We start from the raw sequence: 22,152 nt of genomic DNA on the forward strand, positions 1-22,152 counted from the left end.
TGTTTAAATACATGAATACAGAGGAAAACAGAAATAGAAAAAATTGTCTCGCTGTGTCTTCCAGTTTTAATTTACATTCATAGAAACATACATATTTATATCGCACTTAATAAATTTCACAATATATAATACAAAACAAATACAATGAATTGACTGTTATAGTACAAGAGAACGAAACGTCAGCATGTTCAGATTTCCTTCCCACTTGCAAAGTTCTTAGGTCTGCTGCAGGTGAGCGTGTCCGCCTAAGAAACACAGTGGTAAACACAGGACTAGTAAATCATATGCTCACATACCCTAGCCACGGCTACAAGGGTATTTATAATACTGAACTCAAGTCCAGCACATTTCAAAGCAGTAACACAGCCATAGTGTTAGACTTGGCCACTTATCATAACACAACATATCATATTATAAAATGTTTACATGGCATAATTTATTAGTGAACTTCCACAAATACTGTATCATAAGTGGCATGCCTGGATTTTAACCTTTATTTAAAGCTTGTTCATCACTGTCCCCTTTTCTTTGTGTGTCAGATGGTCCAGCACCATCCTCAGACAATTGCTTTATTTTTTGGTGTAATTCAAATTTCTGGATAAGGCTTAAAATACAGGATAAAATCTCGCTATGTCACATGATTGTGCAAAACACAGGGCCCTAGTATAATACACTGGACTCAACTCAACACCCTGGATTCACATCCCACTGACCTGTCCCCAGTAACACCTGCCACTAGGCACTACACGGCCAGCTGTGACTCTCTGTAGAGACTCATGGAGAGAGGCTGACAGCTCATAGGTGTCCTGCACCTAACACACACACACACACACACACACACACACACACACACACACTGTGAAATCGATCAAAATGTATTGTTTAGGCTCTTTCACAGTACAGTTATTGCAGTAGTTATGTAGCTACCATCATGCGGTCCAGACAGGCTGCTCTGAACTCCATGTTGGTGCTGCTGCTCACCACACAGCCTATAGATCTCAGCATCACCCCCAGGGCAGAGTACATCTTCTCCTGAGCCTGGCAGACCGACAGACAGACAGGCAGGCAGATCGACAGACAGGAAGACCGACCGAGAGACAGGCAGACCAACAGGTAGGCGGGCGGGCAGACCGACACACAGAGACAGACATATTGACAGAGAGACAGACAGACAGACAGGCAGAGAGACTGACAGACACACAGAGAGAAAACCAGACAGAGACAGACAGACAGAGAGACATGCAGAGAGACAGAAAGTCGTGTTTGGGAAATGCCATACACATAATGATTAGAAGAGAATCTCTGATAGTGAATTTTGTGCAATGTGCATAGTCAGAGTACATAGTGTTTTACTTTGTGTATGTGTGTGTGTGCGTGTGTGTGTGTGTGTGCGTGCCTGCGTAGGTAAGTGAGTGAGTGTGTATAAACTCCAAGTACCGAGCACTTGCCTTGTCTCTCAGCTGCTGGTCTTTCAGCGTGCTCTGCAGCAGTGTGTTCAGGGCTGCTGTCACCGCCTCCCTGTTGTACCTCAACACATCCTCCAGGTGGAGCTCTAACAGCTCCTCACTGGCTACAGGAAGACATGAAACTTTCAGCCAAACCACTGTGATGAGATGAGACACTGTAAATTGATATTTCAATGTCACCCTGGAGAGAACCACAATTGCTTCGAATGTCAGAATGCACGATTAAAATAACAATGAGGTCACTGAATTGGTCTTCTAAAGAAAGGGTGCTGACAGGTCATGCATGTGGTTTATGGGTAATCACAAATATGCCACTCCAACGGTGTTGTTCTTTTGACTACTTATAACATCAGAACACTATAATGCAACATTGGGTTTTAAATGTAAACTCCACTCCAATCATTTAAACTAAGAGACAAAAAGGAGTTTGACTGTGGTCTGCTTCCTACCTCCTGAGCACAGTGAGCTGTAACTGTCTGTTAAATCATATTGTGTTGACACTGAGTGAAACAAGCCTGTGGTCAGACATAGACTCATTTTCTCCTTGAGTGAACCACAGCTTCATCAGTCAGGGTACTTAAATCAGAGCTTTTGTTTGTTGAGTTTATTTCCTCACCCATGAAGTCAGAGAGCTGGGAGTGGAAGGGGTCACTGTGCTGGAGGAACAGGAACAGAGAGAGGTTCTGATCCACAGCGGGGATCCATTCTGGCTCAGTTTCCTGACACTGTGCTCTGTCTATACTGTACACAGTGTCACTGCAGAGTGGATCTGTTGAGAGGTGGTAGCAAAGTAATGTTAATGTAAGACAGTGTTGAAAGAATGGCTGTTTGAAATTAGCAGATGGATTGTTAGCGTCATCACACAGTAAATGAGTTTGTCAGCAAGGCCCTAGTCGGAACATAATACTGCATACATAACAAGCTGTGTTCAGTGGACTGGATGTCATCATTTCTAAATATTTAGGTCATGCTGATGATAATAATAGGCAACATGCACTGAACACGTCTTTGCATAGTCACGCCTACTCAATGCTAAATTATGGAAATGTAGTTCATGCCCCATATAGTCATTGGTGAATGCAAATACTGAACAGTATTTGCAAAACAATTGTCCAAATCTGACACTGCAAGGAGTAGGTATTTAACCTGTGTATCAGGACATGTTTTACATTGTTTCTATGTTATAACAATATACTTAGATTTAAAAATATATATATATATAAAACACTTTATCATTACTAGATAAACAAATCAAATGTGATATATTATTTAATATTTTGCTTATCGCAGTACCTGAGGTGGTGGAGTGTGTTGGGGTACAGGTAAGCCCAGAGAGACCCAGCCCCTCCAGGGCCAGACAGGCAGGCAGCTGCTGTAGGAAGGCTGAGGGCCCCAGCAGGGGAAGGTTACTGGGGCTGTACAGCAGCACGTACCACTGGGGTTAAAGACTGATGGTTCAGTAGGAATAAGGGTCTACTGTCACTACTCAGACATCTTTCAAATGGCCTTATCTAAACAACTAGCCCCAAAGGCAAGGGGATATGAATACATAACACACAGGACATAACACAGGAATAAGAGTGAAGGTGTGTGTGTGTGTGATAGATAGATAAAGGATATCTGTATGCGTGTGACTCTGGTTGCCAGGTTGGGGTACTGCAACACACATGGGGTGAGAACAGTGACTGGTAGAAGGTGCAGCTCCCCATACAGGCCTCTCTCCATGGCCTCAGGTGGGATAAGTAGAGGTAACCCACCTCCTAATACAGGGTGGACTCGCTGGCACCACGGGCCTGCTCCAACTAACATGGGAGGCCTGCAGGACCAACACACAGACACACACACACCGCATGCACATAATTACAATATGATGTACTGTGAATAAAAGAGGTCAACTGTTTCTCCAACCTATACGATGACAAGAGACATGGGAGTAATGCTGACTGCGTGATAGAAGAAGCAACGTCCATGATCACAGTCTGGTCCTTCAGGGTGAGTCTCTCTGCCTTCCCACTAAGAAAAAACAGAGTAAAACACACGAATAACATAATTTTATTCCACAATACACACACATGAAATATATTCAGTGGCAGTAATAATAGAATATACCTAAAAATTCTCTGGTATGTTTCTCCTTCCAATTTCAATTTGAGGTGAATTTTCACCCCTGCGTTAGTCAGGCTCAGTTTGTGCAAGAAGCCCTCTGTGTGTGACCACACCTTACACCTGTCCAGTTTCACCTCACTGATCTGGAGAATAAAGGACACATACCCGACTCAAGTGTCACACCTTTCCATTTAGTTACTTTAGTTTGCCCACTGTGCTCTGTGTGGTGGCTAAAATTAAAATTGTGCAGTACACTATTTTGTGGAGATACTCTTGTCTATTGTCAACTGACATGCTGACTAACAGGTGTACGTGTGGCTAAGCCTGGTGGGTACTGTAGTTCACCCACCTGAAAGGACAGAAGGAAGTGGAGAGGGCCATAGATTTCGGTGAAGGCACATAGTTCCTCTGGGTCAGGGGCAGGGCAGGGGGAGGGGCCCAGTCTCCTCCAAAACTCTAACACAATCCATTAGAGAGGAAGATAAACACAGGAACTCAGTTGGAAAACAGACAGAAAGCCAAGACACATTATACCTATATCTCACATATACCTAAAGAGCCTATGCACAAAGCTGTGGGCAGTTGTGAGTTGATTGTGTGTGTGTGTCCCTAAGTCAACCCAAAACAGGAACAACTTACCTTAACCTTCTGTGTACTACAAGTACTACCATGTGTCTAAATTATTCATACCCTTCCTAGTTCAGAACCCACCTTGTTGGACTTCTTCCACTGTGACTCCTGAGCACCAGGGTCCTGCAACTGCAACTGTACAAATAACACATTAGCTAGACCCACGGCTAGTCTAACCTGATGTTTTTTTTATGATTTATAAAAGCTTCTAGGTAATTCAGACCTGTCCATACCTGTGCAGTTGACCACCTGGCCGCTGGGTGGCTGGCCCGGCGCGGCCCACAACAGGACCAGTAGTCCCCCTCCATCTACGACTAAGGACTTTTCTAGCCGTTCTCTCCCCCAACGGGCAAGTAACATCAGTGATTGTAAAACCTAACACAAAACAAACTATTATTTGGGATAAGTCAACTCAAAGACACATTGTGATAGCTGAAGAAAATAACCCGTACTAGAGATTAGTTGTGTGGCGGTAGCTAGCTAGCTAGCTAGCAGCATGGAAGTGAAAACTGTGGCTAGTTAGCTAACTAGACAAGAGAAATCGGCCAATTTCGGTGTATATTTCAAAAAATGCACCTGTTGTATATGTTTCATCATCTTCACCGAGAGTTCCCGTCCCTAGCACAGATGAGACAGGTGTGGGTGAATGCGGTTTGACAGACTTCAAAACATTTGCACGGCGCCTTTGATCCTTTCGGATTAAAATCTCGCGCCACAAATTGATGCTCTTCGGTTTGAGGCACGTGAGAGGCACATCTTGCTGTCCCGCATCCGGTTATCTCGTGCTGCAATATTTTCAAATGACATATCCCGAGTTTATTTAAAACAAGAATAGTTTAATTTAGTATATCACACATTGTGTTCAGGGGTGATTTCATCAATTTTTTTAATCAGCCCTATCATTTGTGTGGGTCATCAAAGGGTCAAGGGACAATAACATGCTTTTAAATTAGTATATGAAAATGCACGTTTACTCCGTGACAACCATGGACACCTACATGACTCACTGCCAGACATTTGGGTAAAACTTGATATACTACCGAATGGTGAATTGCTTTCATTATAGGCCAAGTCTTGCATCTCTGGTCTGTCCATGTGTATTGTGTAGTCTAATTACTCCTATAATTTCCATCCTTAACTGCTTCTCTCCTTTACTCACTGCAGAATACCTCTGTGGGTGGCACCACTGCTCCGCGCTGCTTCGCGCCCTAGGAGTGACCACGCACGGCGAAAAAAGGCCTACAAATGTATTCAGCGGAAACTGGTGAGGGAGATGCTGATCGTATCACAGCATTAATTATGTGTATTTGTATTTATGATGGAGTATGTCCTCACGCCACTACTCTACTACCACACATCTATAACCCAAAATCTGTGTGTACATGTGTGACCACGCACGGCTAACTGCTACCCCTGTTGGTATTATCTAAGTGAGTTTCAGTATATGGATGTTATCTGTTACTAGCAAGTTACCGATTTCATGAACCTTGTTTCTTAGGCTACAATGTTAATCTGGGCATATTTTAAAAAGGTTTTCTGGGATTTTTGATTGTTTTGATTGTTTTTCTTGGAAGTTTATCAGAGGTAGACATGCCAGTGATATTTATGTTTGAGCTGATAGCACAGGTTGAGCTGCACACAGTGGACTTCCTACTAGGGCAAACCGCCTCAGTGCTAACAGTATGACTCGGGTTCACTGGCACATGATTACTGCATACAATAGCTGTATGCCTACAGCGTCATTGTGTAAAATGGTACGCAGCCTCATCTGGATATGTGTGCAACAAAAGTGCAACATTCACCTTCTGCTACCATTTCTGTCAAGCTGTCTACACATATAGTTTGACGCATACTTTGATTAATCAAACCTATGGACCACACATAACACACTGTAACTGCCTCTGCAACGCAATGCTGCAAGGCAAATGCAGCATTCCATTGAAAATGAAGGTGTTTCTGGTGTGCCAAAATGCAATGACACTGTCGGTGTGATTGAGGTGTCAGGCTCTACAGGACTGGGTGTCTCAGGCACTGCACACTCTTGGATAGCATCATACCTGGCAGGCTGCTCCTACTAGGTGACATGGAGAGGATCTGTCTGCACCACGTACTCACACTATTGGTGTCCCCCAGGGTTCGGTTCTAGGCCCTCTCCTCTTCTCTCTATACACCAAGTCACTCGGCTTGATTATACATTGAATGGTCTCTCCTATCATTGCTACAGTGCATTTGGAAAGTATTCAGACCCCTTGACTTTTTCCACATTTTGTTAAGTTACAGCCTTATTCTAAAATTTATTAAATAATTATTTTTCCTCATCAATCTACACACAATACCCCATAACGACAAAGCAAAACACATTGGTAGAAATTTGTGCAAATGTATAATAATAAAAAATAGAAATTACATTTACATAAGTATTCAGACCCTTTACTCAGTATTTTGTTGAAGCACCTTTGGCAGCGATTACAGGCTCAAGTCTTCTTAGGTATGACGCTACAAGCTTGGCACAGCTGTATTTGGGGAGTTTCTCAAATTTTTTCTCTGCATTGCTATTTTCAGGTCTCCGGAGATGTTCGATCGGGTTCAAGTCCAGGCTCTGGCTAGGCCACTCAAAGATATTCAGATACTCAAACAGAAGCCACACCTGCGTTGTATTGGCTGTGTGCTTAGGGTCATTGTCCTGTTGGAAGGTGAACCTTCTCCCCACTCTGAGGTCCTAAGCGCTCTGGAGCAGGTTTTCATCAAGGATATTTTCCTCAACCCTGGCTAGTCTTCCAGTCCCTGTTGCTGAAAAACATCCCCACAGCATGATGCTGCCACCACCATGCTTCACCGTAGGGATTGTGCCAGGTTTCCTCCAGACGTGACACTTGGCTTTCAGGCCAAAATTCCATCTTGGTTTCATCAGACCATAGAATCTTGTTTCTCATGGTCTGAGAGTCCTTTTGGCAAACTCCAAGCGGGCTGTCTTGTGCCTTTTATTGAGGAGTGGCTCCGGTCTGGCCACTCTACCATAAAGACCTGATTGGTGGAGTGCTGCAGAGATGGTTGTTATCCTGGAATGTTCTCCTATCTCCACAGAGGAACTCTGGAGCTCTGTCAGAGTGACCATCAGGGTCTTGGTGATCCCCCTGACCAAGGCCCTTCTCCCCCGATTGCTCAGTTTGGCCGGGCGGATAGCTCTAGGAAAAGTCTTGGTGGTGCCAAACTTCTTACATTTAAGAATGATGGAGGCTACTCTGTTCTTGGGGACATTCAATGCTGCAGAAATGTTTTGGTACCCTTCCCCAGATCTGTGCCCCAAAACAATCCTGTCTCGGAGCTCTATGGACAATTCCTTCGACCTCATGGCTTGGTTTTTGCTCTGTCAACTGTGGGACCTTATATAGACAGGTGTGTACCTTTCCAAATCATGTCCAATCAATTGAATTTACCACAGGTGGACTCCAATCAACTTGTAGAAACATCTCAAGGATGATCAATGGAAACAGGCTGCACCTGAGCTCAATTATGGGTCTCATAGAAAATAATCTGAATACTTATGTAAATAAGGTATTTCAGTTTTTATATATATATATATATATATATATATATATATATATATATATATATATATATATATATATATATATACATTTGCAAAATTTTCTAAAACCCAAGAAGACTTGTAGATTGATAAGGAAAACAATTAATTTAATCAATTTCAGTATAAGGCTGTAACGTAACAAAATGTGGAAAAAGACAAGGGGTCTGAATACTTTCCGAATGCACTGTATGTGGATGACACTCAACTACTTTTCTCATTTTACCCTTCTGACACCTGTGTGGCGACACGCATCTCTGCGTGCCTGGCAGATATCTCAGCGTGTATATCGTCACACCACCTCAAGCTCAACCTCGGCAAGATGGAACTGCTCTTCCTCCTGGGGAAGGCCTGCCCGCTCCAAGACCTCTCCATCACGGTTGACAAATCCACAGTGTCCCCCTCCCAGAGTGCAAAGAACCTTGGCATGACCCTGGACAACACCCTGTTATTCTCTGCAAATATTGCTCCTGCAGGTTCATGCTCCACAATATCAGTAGAGACCAGAGGTGGCGAGTACGACCCTACCTCACACAGGAAGCGGCACAGGTCCTAATCCAGGCACTTGTCATCTCCCGTCTGGACGTGCTGTTGACTGGGTTCCTCGCTTGTGCCATCAATCTTGCAGCCCACCTGGTGTTAAACCTTACCGAGCTCTCCCATGTCACCCGCTCCTCGGCACACTCCACTGGCTTCCAGTCGAAGCTCACATCCACAAAACCATGGTACTTGCCTACAGAGCAGCAAGAGGAATGGCCTCTCCCTACCTTCAGGCTATGCTCAAACCCTTCACCCCAACCTGAGTACTCTGTTCTGCCATCTTTGGTCTCTTGGCCCTCCCACCCTTACAGGAGGGAAGCTTCCGCTCAGCCCAGTCAAAGCTCTTCTCTGTCCTGGCACCCCAATTGTGGAACCAGCTTTCCCCTGAAGCTAGGACAGCAGAGTCCCTGCCCAACTTCCAAAAACATCTGAAACCTTTCCTCTTCAAAGAGCATCCCACAGCCCCCCCTCCCCCAACTCCACATTAACTAACACTTGTCTTTTTTCCCCTCACTATCACTGACTTTGCTGATAACTACTTTATTGAGGAAAAATGTACATACTATGACTGAGATATGTGATTGTGCAACCAAGCTATCTTAAGATGAATGCACTAACTGTAAGTCACTCTAGATAAGAGCGTCTGCTAACTGACTAAAATACAAATGTGTGTGTGTGAGTTAGTGTGAATGAATGATGCATTGAGATCAGGGATGTTTGACCAGTGAGCACTGCACTTGACTGTAGACCAATTGTATCTCTCCCATACATCTCCCCTTTACCTGTACAGTATCACCATGGGGTGGGCTGCCAGAAGGGTGACGGTGGCCATCCCACTTATGTCTACCCATCAGAGCTGAAGCAGTTGATGCGCGCTGTGTTCCCAGAGGACGTCTGTGACTACCCTGACCCATGCCACGCACAGGTCAGACACAGAGGTTAAAGGTCAAATATGTATTTGAAGCAAACACCTTTGCTATGGGTTCTGCTCTTGACTTGGGTTGATATTCACACAAAGTTTATAATGGGTTATATCAGTATTGATTGCCTTTACTATTTAAATGTTATTATACATTATAGAATTCTGCTTCTGGCTTCTAAAAGTGCTCTATTGTTTTCTGAGTCTAAACACTCTTCTTCATGACCTACGTGTGTAGGTGGTGCAGGTGACTATAGAGGACCTTCAGGGAATTGAGTCCTCTTGGCTGAAGAGGGCACTTACATAGTAACAGCATAGCTGCATAGCGACTGCATAGCGACAACAAAGCTGCATAGCGACAGGCCTTGGTTTGTTTGTTAAGGGCCTTTAAAGTTGTTACCACAAGCACTGTTATTAAAGCATTTTATCCCTCATATTCAGACATCCATGTACTATGTGTGTTTTCGCTTTTGATGTATTTGATTCCAACAAAATCAAAATAAACTGGGAGAACAATAGGAAGTACTGTGGTTTTTAAGCAAATATTTACATAATACACATTGATCCAACTAAAGAAACCAGTTTTAATGATTTTTAACAAGATGAATACATTTTTGTCAGGTCAAACAGAGAGATTTGATCCATCCTGTGAGTGATAACAATGTTAGAGGACAACACTGAACTGGAGAAATATGTATTCATTTACAGCTTGATGTCATGTTGGGTCCTCCATGCCTTCTAGTATGTCTGCCGTACCGTAAAAGAGAGGACTGCAGTATATGTCCCTCAGAGAGCATACTACTGTTTCAACGTACTGAAATTATGTTCAAATACAACATGCAAACACAACTAACTATACAGGCATTATTACTTTAACTTTGGATAAGTTGTATATTTACCAATAGAGCAGTCAGCATTGGGGACATAGTAGTTATGTTCAGAAGTCTGTATACAACTTGGGAGATACAAATGTAAAATCAAAATGTGTTCTTTCAATTTCTCTATTCTTTCAATTATATAAAATGCTTTTTGATTAAAAAACCCCTAGTGAGAATAGATAGCAGGCTTTTATGTTGGGATATACTTGACTTCCTGTCTTGAGCACATATGCTAGCGTCTGTGTGCAAATCAAATCCAAACCTCCATCACTGTATATAAGACAAGTATGAGGAACTTGCTGTGTGTTTCTGAGGCTATTCCTCTACCTACAAAATTTACTCTACGTTAATCAACATCATACTGATATTTCATATTTTTCAATTGCCAAGCCAATAGATGCAACGATCACTAAATTCCACTATGTTAACCAATCAGTCTCAGACGATGATCTTTTACGGTGCCCCTTTACGCTAAATTAGTGGAGAGGTTAATAATGGAGAATACCCACTCGGATTTGATAACAAAGGCATTTCACCATCATGCACACACACACACACAACATGATTTGGAAAGGCACACACCCGTCTACGGTACACAACATGTACGATAACGGACTCATTTCAACCATCAGGCAAACCCGGGGGTTTCCCCTCTATGTCTATGGGATGTAGATGTGCATCACCTGGATAAGCTCTATGTGCCACAGTGCAGCTTCAGCAGTACGGGTTTGAAGAAACTCTTACTGAAGGTAATAAGCAGTGCAAGCCTACAGCCATGGTAGTGGTAGAAGATGGGAAAAGTGGAGCTCTATGGGAAAACACGGTTAAAAATAATACATTCTTTATTTTAAAACATATGGAGCACATCTGTAATAACAAATAAAAGCTACAAAAAGGCAAGTGATGAAAAATGTTATAACAAATACACTAGTAATTTCATGTTTCAGCAGAATGTGAGCATCATTTGTGCGTTTTTATGCTCTGCTTTCATAATGCAGGCTAATCGTGCAACTTATCACCCCTCTTTCTCAGACCACTCCTGGTATCCTCCGGCATAGTTGACGGCCCTGAAACGAGAGTAGGAAGATGTCATCATTTTTCAAAAGTATCCCAAGGCATCAAACACAGTATACAGAGCAGTATTGTCAAAATGTACACTCATACTTTTGGAATCCAAGGCCTCGTGCCTTGTCTGTGGCCACGCCTCCTCGCCGGCCCATCTGACAGTGAAACACCAGCTCAGGGGTATCCAGGGGGGGTTTGGGCACCCCATATTTGGCCTGGAACTCAGCAGGGTCCAGCGCTAGGGCACTCTCCACTGTATCAACTGGGAGAGGAGACACAGGAAGTTTGCAATACGACTCCATTTAGAACGCAATAAATATACCTAAATAAGTAGCTCAATGACAACAGTAAATCAAACCTTTCTTGCTCATATTTGGCTGAATTACACCCATATAAATTGGGGTTCATTATGCTTCCAAAGTTTTGGACTCTGGACAGCAAATTCCAATTGAACCGGAGAGTGTAATTTTACTACAGGACTCCGACTGAAGCTCACCTGGAATATGGATTGATCCTGGAATGTGTCCTCTGTCTACCTCCTCTTTTGTCCTTACATCAACCACCAGAAGACCCTTGTTGCTCTTGGTCAGGAGGGCCTTAAGGTCAGAGTAGGAGATATCCTTATCTGTGGAGAGGTGATTCACAGCTAACTTCATGTTGCTTCCTGGTACTAACCATAACCTCTCTTTGAGGAAACAAACTTGTAAGAAAATAACATGTATTCTACTACAGAGTCAGACAGTGAGAATGCAGAAGTTGCCCCAAAATATTACAGTAGAAAAGTGCTGAGTCACTGTCCGGTACGATACCATGCCCAGCCACTTTCAAACCCCACATAGCCTATCAAATCAACCTGGCGTTACACTGGCAAAAATCAACGATTGACATTTGATCCAATGTATTGTCGTATTATGGCTCACAAAGACAGATGATCAGTAACGATCTAGTAGCACTGCGAACTACACAAAGAAGGTAAATGCAGAATACAATCGTGGCATTTACACTTACCTGAGATTGCCATCTTGTTTACTGGTGCGTATTTGAATGGAATATTGATTGTCATGTACCACATTATATCCTTCTTCGTTCCAAGAAGATTTTTTGAGCGGTAACCATTGGACGAAATTCTTAAAAAGGAGGGACTTATGACAGAATTGTAGCTATAGCCAATCAGACCGATTCTTCATCTTCAACGGTTCATCTTACTCAAGTTTCAAAATAAAAGTTGCATTACTGTTATGGGACATCACTTTATTATATTCATTGAGTTTCATCAACATATTATGTTCCTTCCATTAAAAACAATCAGTCACACAAACTCAGGCAAAATGATGTAAACACTTTTATTCTAAAAACAATTGCTTTTGCTATTCATAGGTCAGTTTTATTTATTCTACACATGAATCCGACTGCCATAACTCTTCCCTGTCATGATCGAATGGTACACAAGCAGTGGCTACCCGTCATTCAGGGCAGGAGCTCCACCTGTTTTGAACCCCACATTTTTAGCAAGAAAATTGACTTTCCTGTTTTGCATGTTATTTTAATTCATTAATACGTGTCACATATCAGTCTGCAAACAATGTAAAAAAAAAAAGATCTAGGATTGAGTTAATAAACCTGCATGCAAACATGGTCTTTTTTTTTTCTTGAGTAAGGCAGCTCCAAAATGCAGGTGTTTCAGCCTAGCTCAGTGCTTTCTGTGGTGGTGGGGCAAGCCAGCAGAAAATTCTAGCTCCTTGGGTGCTGCTATAGAGCTACATTAGAAGTGCTCATCCATGAAGGCTCAAGGTCATTGGCCACAGTCATTGGCCAAAGTCATCCCCTTAAAATGAAGTCAAATCACGTTATATGTACAGTAGCTTTGATTGGACTGATCATGTCAACATCATACTTTCAAAATCTTAGCTAGCAGTCATGATCATGAATCAAGTTGATCATCTACTCATCGGCCATTGGCCATTGGACATAAACATTACACAACAAGTTGGAAATCGCTAATTCAACGATGAATGGTTTGGAAGGAATCAGTGATAGTGGCTAACTGCAAGCATTACAAAGCAATCACTAGCCTGCTATTCAGTAGTGGCTATGATAAAATGATAAACATTCAACATTGGCCATGCTGTCAATGAAATCTGGGATTAAGGAGCTATTTTCCAAGTTTAAAATGATAAACATTCAACATTGGCTATGCTGTCAATGAAGAATAATTTGTGCCGCGCTCAAAATGTCTGTTAACTTGGAACTGCGAAAACTTGACTTCAGTAAAATCAAGACAACTGGGAAGTCGGGAATAAACAAGCTCTGACTGGGAAAATACATTTTGAACGGTCATCCAACTCGGAATTGTAAATCCGTCATCTTTCATGGTGATGATGATTTTTTTCAGTGTTCCCAGTTGTTTTGAAAGCACCATAAATCCAGAGAATGCCAGACTTTGATAGCCAAATTTGCCCACGAAGGACCGCCGCGCCACCTTCCTGTTCAGTTGAGCACAGCATACAAAAATGTATTGTATGCTGCTGCATAAATTATGTAATATGCCAAGGAGATATGTATACTGTAGCTAAGAAAGTAATACTAAGTGTATGTTGTGTAGTAAGATGTTAGTAGCCCATGTGCCTCATCCTAATAATTTGGTCTATTTACACCTCTTAATTTCGCCTACTGCTCTGGTGATGCACATGTAGCCTATAACCTATTTTAGAGAAATGTAATCATTGAATATTGTAAGAGCTTTCACTGTCTGCTTATATGCCCCCTTTATTTATCCTATGGTTCTGACTTGGTGTACAGGGAGAACACTGTAAGAATGGCCAATGTTCTGAATTCTGTAACTGTACATTTCAAAAGTGCTAAACAAAGAGTTATATTAACTATGTCCGTCCTAGCTTGCTCATTAATGTCTTAATCGAAATTACGGATAGCCTCTTATCCTCTTGTCATCCCCTTGTGCCATAGTTTGCACATCTCAATTGTCATTAGAAACCGCATTTGTTTAAGCAAGTCAGCTATATCAGCTATGTTTTTTTTAAAGTCAGTAAATGAGGCTGAATTAACTGTTTCACTGCCAGACAAGGCTCTGCTGATAGCCAGGTGTAGCAGTGGTGAGACGTTGGGACTGCTGTTGGGACAGCTTTATGTAGGCCCTAACAGATTATGGGCACCGTTTGTCACCGTTATAGTGCAATTAATGTATTGTTTATTGTTGTGTAGTGTAATGGCTTTGCTGGCATGCACATCCCATTTTTTTGCCCCACCAAGATTGACATGTTAAAATCACCACTGTACACAAGTTAATTTGCCAGCAAACAACCTGCAGTCTCTTTAGTCACAAAGCTTCTTAAGCTTTTGTTAGGGTTATTTAGTCCACAAAAGTCAAAAGTTATTATTAATTTCCATATTCCTAAGTGCAGGATTCTGAACAACCTGAGCACTGTGCTGGTGAGTCACTGGTGAGGGAAGCCATTTTGTCTCTGTCCCATCCCAGTTACTTTACTCTTACATTCTCTGCTACACAGAATTGTATCACAGCGTTCCCTCCGTGCTGTAGGAGGGGTTCCCCAGCCCCTCGGCAGAGTTTTCCCCTGTTTTACACGTCTGTCGCCTCCAGAGGACCAGGGCGACCAAGGAGAGGAGCAGGAGAAATCCCAGCCCCCCTCCGATGACCCCCACCCTTAGGGCCAGGTTGGTGGCCTCAGGGGGGTCGTAGCGCAGGCAGGAGAGCTCAGAGGGGGCGCTGGTTCCCGCTATGTTCACTGCCTCCACGCACACCTTGACACCTGCCTCTAGTTCCCCCAGCACCCCGCTCCGAGAATCACCCCTGAACTGGAGAGGCGCTCCCTTTCGATCTTCGATCAGGACCCTGTATCCAGATACCACAGAGGCTGGAGCGCACCACCGTATCTCTGCCCCTCCATCAGTGCCTGGCACTAGCTTCTGGAGGTGTGGCGCGTGAGGGGGCTCGTCTACCCCACTTAGCCCAGGGCAGAGGCACCCGGTCTGGGCAGAGAGCTGGGAGCAGGGCATCTGGTTGTCCTGGCAGGGGTGGTAGTCACAGGGCTTGGGCTGCATCGGAATCAGAGTAGAAGCTGATGAGGTTTTGCTGTAATTGGGAGGGGAATGGGAAGCGTTCTCTTCAGTGTAGTCATCTTCATCGTAGTCAAAGCCCACACCAGTAACATATTGGATCTTGGGGTGTGTGACAGTCGGGGAGGTGGGGATGGCGTGTGTGAGGAGGGGTCGGGTGTTGATGAGGTGGGTGGGAAGCAGGTCAGGGGTCAGTACTAGTAGAAGGAGCAGAGCTGCCCAATTCCAGCAGAATGACATCATCTCTGTGGGACAGAAATGGAAAGATTATAACCACAAGTAGGAATTAACTACCACATTATTACCGTGTGAACCCGTACAGGAGCAGACACAGGATACAACAGACAGAAAGATACAGAACAATAATTTACTGTAGGACAATTGGTTCACAGAGAGATAATGTACTGTAGGACAATCGGTCCACAGAGAGATAATGATAATGTACTGTAGGACAACCGGTTCACAGAGACATAATGTACTGTAGGACAACCGGTTCACAGAGAGATAAACTAATAAGGCTGATTCTCAAGGAGTAAAAAAAAAGTATCCACCAGCTAGTGCTTTCTTCTCAGTTGGCAGGGTGCCAGAAAAATCTGTGGGAACCCAAATTGTACTCAACATATGCTAGTCCTCCTTTTAGCTTCCCACATACTTTCATCCATAGAATAACACATCATCAATCTAAATGATTAAAGTTGTTGGATGGCTTTATCTGAGTTGATGTTGACTATGTTAATCAATTGTTATGTTAATCAATTGTTGTGAGAAAGATTAGAACAGTCATGCTCTCAAATGTATCACCATAGCAACCAATTGAAAGAACTAAAACAAACCAATGCCAGTAGTGATCTTTTACTATACCTGAATTGAAGAATAATAAGATATCGAATGTCTCTTTCTGCTCTTCACTCTTCTTTGTGCTTTTCTCTCACATTCTCGCTCTCTTTCTCTCCACATCAGCGTCTTCTTTTATTCTCACCAAACTTTCCCCTCCTTTTTAACACACCCTAATTTTCTCCCCTCTGTGCCCCTTTCTCTCTCTCTCTCTCTCTCTCTCTCTCTCTCTCTCTCTCTCTCTCTCTCTTTCTCTCTCTTTCGCTCTCTCTCTCTAGGTCTCCTTAACTCTTTCAGGAGGGGGGAGGGTGTACTGTTTGTTTGTGTCACTCCTTGCATACCAATTTACTCTTCAGTAGCAGTAGGTAAGCTTGAAGGGGCTTGTTAGTGTGTGTGTTTTTGTAGGCATATTGTGTGTTGGCTGTTCATGACATCATTGTATGACAAAGTGCCCATGTATTTCTATGTGTAATGTATGTGAATAGAACATGAGTTTGGCATCAGATCATATTAAAGCATGTGACCCACATACTCACATTCAGGTGTGTACGAGAGTGTGTCAGCGTGTGTGAGGGTGAATGCTTGCGTGCGTGAGTGAGAGAGAGACAGGGAGTGAATGTTTGAGCATGCATGTTTATTGTCACAATCCCCATGGTGTGCATTGTTGTGGACCTGAAGGAGAGGAGGAGGAGGACAGAGATTTGACTCCAGTCCTTATATGGAGGAGAGCTGGCAAGGTGGACAAGCTGGGACATGATAGAAGTAATAGCATCTGATTGAGAAAGACAGAGAGCGAGACAGGAAACCAGAATCAGAGCAGGAATCACCTAGCTTCCCCTTTGTCTTGTCCTACACGCCAAAACACAATACTTCCCCTTTGTCTTGTCCTACACCCCAAAACACAATACTTCCCCTTTGTCTTGTCCTACACGCCAAAACACAATACCTGCCGTTTGTCTTGTCCTACACGCCAAAACACAATACCTGCCGTTTGTCTTGTCCTACACGCCAAAACACAATACCGGCCCTTTGTCTTGTCCTACACCCCAAAACACAATACTTCCCCTTTGTCTTGTCCTACACGCCAAAACACAATACCTGCCCTTTGTCTTGTCCTACACGCCAAAACACAATACCTGCCCTTTGTCTTGTCCTACACGCCAAAACACAATACCTCCCCTTTGTCTTGTCCTACACCCCAAAACACAATACCTGCCGTTTGTCTTGTCCTACACCCCAAAACACAATACTTCCCCTTTGTCTTGTACTACACCCCAAATACTACTGCTACACAACACCTCCCATACCCTGAAGTGCTATTGTTATCTAGTACTACTACAATCCACAACATGACACTTCATCTTGACTATAAGTTGTAGTTACCTAATACTACCCCAACATGTTACCTTAAGCCCAAAATATTACAAGTTGTAACTTTATTAGTGGGCGTTATGCAGGGGCTTATCTGAAGTTCAAGTAAATAATTGATGTATGAAGAAATGGAATGTATCAGTGGACGCTCCTCCTCAGAGGAAAGGGAGGAACACCCTCCTCAGTTCATTTCATAAAAATGTAAATCTTAAAACATTAAAAAAGTTATACTTTTTAGATAATAAACGATACTAAATATAATCACGTCACCAAAGAAGGTCTACAGTAGCCTGTACAGCACTCTGTAGGGTAGCACCATGGTGTAGCTGAAGGACTGCTAGCTTCAGTCCTCCTCTGGGTACATTGACTTCAATACAAAACCTAGGAGGCTCATGGTTCTCACCCCCTTCCAAAGACATACAAAGTAATTATGACAACTTCCGGAGGACGTCCTCCATCATAGCTCTTGCAGCATGAACTGACATGTTGTCCACCCAATCAAAGGATCAGAGAAGGAATTTAGTACTGAAAGCAAAAGCTACAGCTAGCTAGCACTGCAGTGTATAAAATGTGGTGAGTAGGTGACTCAAAGAGAGAGAAAGACAATAGTTGAACAGTTTTGAACAAATTAATTTCTTCCAAAATGAAGGAGAAGCAAGAAAGAAAGAGAGAAAGAGAGAAATGTTGTCTTTTTTTTCCACTTTCAGTTTCACTTGCTTAGCTAGCAAATGCAGCTATCTAGTTTAGCCTACTGAAACACCCCGCTCAAACAGAGGGATGCTATGTTAGCTAGCTGGCTTTGATTTTCCAAAACAGCACTGGAACTCTTCCAAGTCAAGGTAAGCTTTTGGTATTTCTCACTTATTGCCACCGGGGCCCGCTGGTGTAACTGCTTACTGACTGTACACTAATGTTACTGCATGATTATAGCGAGTTTAACTAACGCGTTAGTTCTATTAGCTATGCTGACTATGACGTTAAGCTAATATGGTGACAACGATGTAGGCTGTGTGTAGCGGTTTGGCTTGGTCACATACAGCTGATGTGTTGTGCATTGAAGTCCACAAGTGAAGGGAAGAGAAGGAATACAGCGTGGCTGTTATGAGAGTGAACTGTTTTTACGAGTGATCAGGGCTGTATTCATTCTCTGATTCTGTTGAAAAACGTTTCTTAAACGAAAGCAAATGGAACAAAATGGGGATAAACATACGTGAATTTGTCCAATAGAAACTCTTGTTTGCAACTATTGGACTGATGATTACACCCCTTATCAGCTAGATGCAGGCAAGAGTGGCGGTATTGAATGTCATTGTCTGTCACCTCAAATTTGTCTCTCAACCTGTATGCACCTATTTTGTAAACTTTCATTCATAGGCTAGGTTATAGCAATCTCACGATGGGTATAGGGAAAATTGGAGTATCATGTAGTAGTTTAAACCTATCAATGTTACATTGAACTGGGATAATGGAATATGAATGAGTCATCCAATATGCTGTAATAGAAATAAGGTCATACTTATGAAAAAAAAATCTTAAACAGCACTGATCGCCACTGGAATGTATGTATCATGAAGTGAGACTATAGGTACTAACATGACATCACATAAATCATGCTAACATGGCATCACATAAATCATGCTAACATGACATCACATAAATGATGCTAACATGACATCACATAAATGATGCTAACATGACATCTCTCACTGACAAGAATGGAAGAACACTGACAACATACACAAACATACTTTACCTTCAGCATTTCCTCATGTTTGTTTTGTTGTTAACTTCTACCTGAGTCTGGTTCTAACCAGAAGAAACAGGGGGTCAGATGGAAACAGGGACCCAGATGGAAACAGAGAACCAGATGGAAACAGGAGAGCAGATGGAAACGGGACCAGATGGAAACAGGGTCAAAGATGGAAACAGGCGAACAGATGGAAACAGAGGACCAGATGGAAACAGGAGAGCAGATGGAAACATGGGACCAGATGGAAACAGAGAGCAGATGGAAACAGAGAGCAGATGGAAACATGGGACTAGATGGAAACAGGAGAGCAGATGGACATGGGACCAGATGGAAACGGTCCCAGATGGAAACAGGGACCCAGATGGAAACAGGAGGCAGATGTAAACAGGAGCGCAGACAGAAACGTGGCACATGTCAGACAATATCTACCAGCAGGGATCACTGGATATGTGCGTGTTGGTACTGCTAATGTAGCAGGCCTTGAACACTTCCTTAAAAATATAAACACCTATTCAGTCCATTTGTTTTCACATTGATGAATAGCCAACAAGTACTTTTAAGTTGATAATTTATTATGTACATTTCCATGAGTCTAGACTGTCAGGGACAGTCATTGCTAGATGCTGTCTGGTCACGTACCCTGAGATAAAACCATGCATGTCCCTTCAGGAGACTGTCTAGCACAGTGTGTCACACAAAATATTGTTTTGTCTGAAAGTATTTTCCCCACTGCGTCACCGTGTGCCAATGACTACAGGTATGAGGGTGAGGGTGTCACCTTTCGATAGAAGAAGTTTGCTTCCAATGCAAACCACACCAGGATCACAAACATCAGCTATGGAATACAGACAGGGACTCTTGATTTGTTTTTGTTCCACTGACAGGCATAAACCAGTGAATTGAATTACATAGAACAAACTGTAACTTTCAGAACCCTGAGGGAAAAGAATGTGATGTGAGTCACAGCAGTGTGATAATGGGTCTGCCAGCACCACCTCACCCCCCGCTGGCTGCTGCATGTTCAGGCATGCTGAACACTACTTACATTACCTCTCTCATCCTCTCTCTCTCTCTCTCTCTCTCTCTCTCACACACTCACTCAACCTCTCTTTCTTACCCTCCCTCTCTCCCACTCACCCTCTCTCTCTTTCCCACTCACCCACCCTCTCACCCTCTATCTCCTACTCACCCCCTCTCTCTGCCAGTTACCCCCTCTGTCACCCACTCACCCTCCCCCACCCTTTCTCAATCAGTTCCAGTCTGAACCAGACAGAATGCATCATTCAGCGCTGCTGACATCTCCGTCTTTTCTTTGCTGGGAGACCACCCGACCCCAGCCTCCACCTCTCAGGGAAATTAAAGACCTTTGACCCATTACATGTGTGAACTGCCGGAAAGTTCTAGAAACAGAACTCCTCAATCATCTATTTATAGGCCTCATTAAGGAGTGGGATGATGCTCCCACAGAGACAAATCCTATAATATAGGCATCAATGATTATAAAACAAAGCCATCAGTGCATCGAGCCAGAGGGACTGTAAGATCAGGAGAGACAAAGGACACTTATCTATAGCCATACACTGAAATAGGTCAACTGTTGCATGTTGGCCCCATCCAATGGTGAAAGTTAGCTATTGCGTCACAGCTGTGGCCTATGATTATGGCCAGTTGTTTTTTTGTTTTTTTACTGTTATTTTCAGCATTGTCCACTAGGTTTGCTGCAGGTAGAAAATCCTAGGAAATTATTTGTAATTGACACAAGCTGTCTTCAATCAATCAATGTCTGGTTGTGTGAGCATTTGGTGGGGAGATGTAGCTCTAATAATGTTAATTGCACAAAGCCTATTATTTGGTAGGGAATACCATTTGTAGATCACTGATTCTACACCTCTCTTTGCTCAAGCTGATCCTCTCCAATGCACTTGGAAGTTGTAGTTAAAAATGTGTCAAATAGGGGAAGTTTAGAGACGCAATGAGCAGTAGAAACAATAACAAAGCGCACTCCCCTCACCTGTTTCAGTAAAAAGCTGAGGGATGGGACTGGAGAAATGTAACCACTCTCAAATTCATAGATAGCTATGGACGCAAGGACGGACCATCCATGATTTCAAAATTATAGTTTACTTTTAACCATGTTTTGAGGCTGTATAATGTTTGTTTACATTTACTTTGAAAAAACAAGCTTATTTTGGATTCTGATGGTGTATGACGTTTGAACTAAGCTCATGAGACATTTCTAAATTATATTCTTGAAGAATTTTGGGTACTTATCATTCATTTATTAGTCCAAAAATGGATATGGCAACTGCTAATTGCCCACTTAAAGGGAAGAGTCAATGAAACCAACAATGGAAGTAGACAGTAGAAGTCATAGAAGAAGCCTGCTTTACAAGCCTCCATTTCCGTCACTAGACGTAAATCGCACGTTTTAACAGCATTTTATTCTGGTCAAAAATGCAAATGTATGGGATGTGATGGATGCTGTGCTTATTTTCCCTTAACACAGAGGCTGCACAGGGTTGTGTGCTTAATCCCCTCCTGTACTCCCTGTTCACCACGACTGTGTGACCACGCACGACTCCTACACCATTATCAAGTTCGCTGACAACACAATGGTGATAGGCCTGATCACCGCCTGATCATCACTCATCGCCAACGATGAGTCAGTCTACAGGGAGGAGGTCAGTGACCTGACAGTGTGGTGCCGGAGCATCAACCTCTCCCTCAACGTCAGTAAGACCAAGGAGCTGATCATGAACTACAGGAAACAGGAGGGCGAGCACGCCTCCATCTACATCGACGGGGCGGCAGTGGAGCAGGTAGACAGCTTCAAGTTCCTCAGTGTCCAAATCCCTAAAGACTTAAAATGATTAAAACACACACGCACAGTCGTGAAGAAGGCGCGGCTGTGCCTC

General features: G+C 43.1%; 3 protein-coding genes across 7 annotated transcripts; all 3 read right to left on the reverse strand.

The window, feature by feature from the left end:
* Window positions 1–48: 48 nt before the first annotated feature.
* On the reverse strand, window positions 49–4,920 carry zgc:195212 (DUF4554 domain-containing protein). 5 transcript variants are annotated; one of them, XR_005035963.1, is made up of 13 exons: window positions 4,779–4,920; window positions 4,436–4,577; window positions 4,284–4,337; window positions 3,922–4,028; window positions 3,576–3,715; window positions 3,411–3,479; window positions 3,087–3,282; window positions 2,760–2,895; window positions 2,083–2,235; window positions 1,438–1,570; window positions 928–1,188; window positions 714–812; window positions 49–245 (listed from the first exon to the last, which is right to left on the reverse strand). XR_005035963.1 is itself a non-coding variant. In XM_036943233.1 (13 exons), the coding sequence occupies exons 1-13, from the start codon at window positions 4,797–4,799 to the stop codon at window positions 189–191; spliced, it is 1,407 nt and encodes a 468-aa protein (XP_036799128.1). In that variant the 5' UTR covers window positions 4,800–4,920; the 3' UTR covers window positions 49–188. The 5 variants fall into 5 exon arrangements, 3 of the variants coding, with proteins under 3 accessions (XP_036799128.1, XP_036799129.1, XP_036799127.1); XM_036943233.1 differs by having other exon boundaries at window positions 928–1,038; window positions 1,449–1,570; XR_005035964.1 differs by lacking the exon at window positions 714–812.
* Window positions 4,921–9,811: 4,891 nt separating this feature from the next.
* si:dkey-34l15.1 (thiosulfate:glutathione sulfurtransferase) lies at window positions 9,812–12,347 on the reverse strand. The gene is made up of 4 exons (XM_021561591.2): window positions 12,199–12,347; window positions 11,687–11,815; window positions 11,290–11,452; window positions 9,812–11,192 (listed from the first exon to the last, which is right to left on the reverse strand). The coding sequence occupies exons 1-4, from the start codon at window positions 12,260–12,262 to the stop codon at window positions 11,141–11,143; spliced, it is 408 nt and encodes a 135-aa protein (XP_021417266.1). The 5' UTR covers window positions 12,263–12,347; the 3' UTR covers window positions 9,812–11,140.
* Window positions 12,348–12,420: 73 nt separating this feature from the next.
* LOC110489040 (leucine-rich repeat neuronal protein 4) lies at window positions 12,421–16,330 on the reverse strand. Its single transcript, XM_021561590.2, has 2 exons — window positions 16,144–16,330; window positions 12,421–15,527 (listed from the first exon to the last, which is right to left on the reverse strand). The coding sequence occupies exon 2, from the start codon at window positions 15,523–15,525 to the stop codon at window positions 14,722–14,724; it is 804 nt and encodes a 267-aa protein (XP_021417265.1). The 5' UTR covers window positions 15,526–15,527; window positions 16,144–16,330; the 3' UTR covers window positions 12,421–14,721.
* Between the last annotated feature and the right edge of the window lie 5,822 nt (window positions 16,331–22,152).

Source organism: Oncorhynchus mykiss, chromosome 14 (assembly GCF_013265735.2).
Source record: "Oncorhynchus mykiss isolate Arlee chromosome 14, USDA_OmykA_1.1, whole genome shotgun sequence".
Lineage (NCBI taxonomy): Eukaryota > Metazoa > Chordata > Actinopteri > Salmoniformes > Salmonidae > Oncorhynchus > Oncorhynchus mykiss.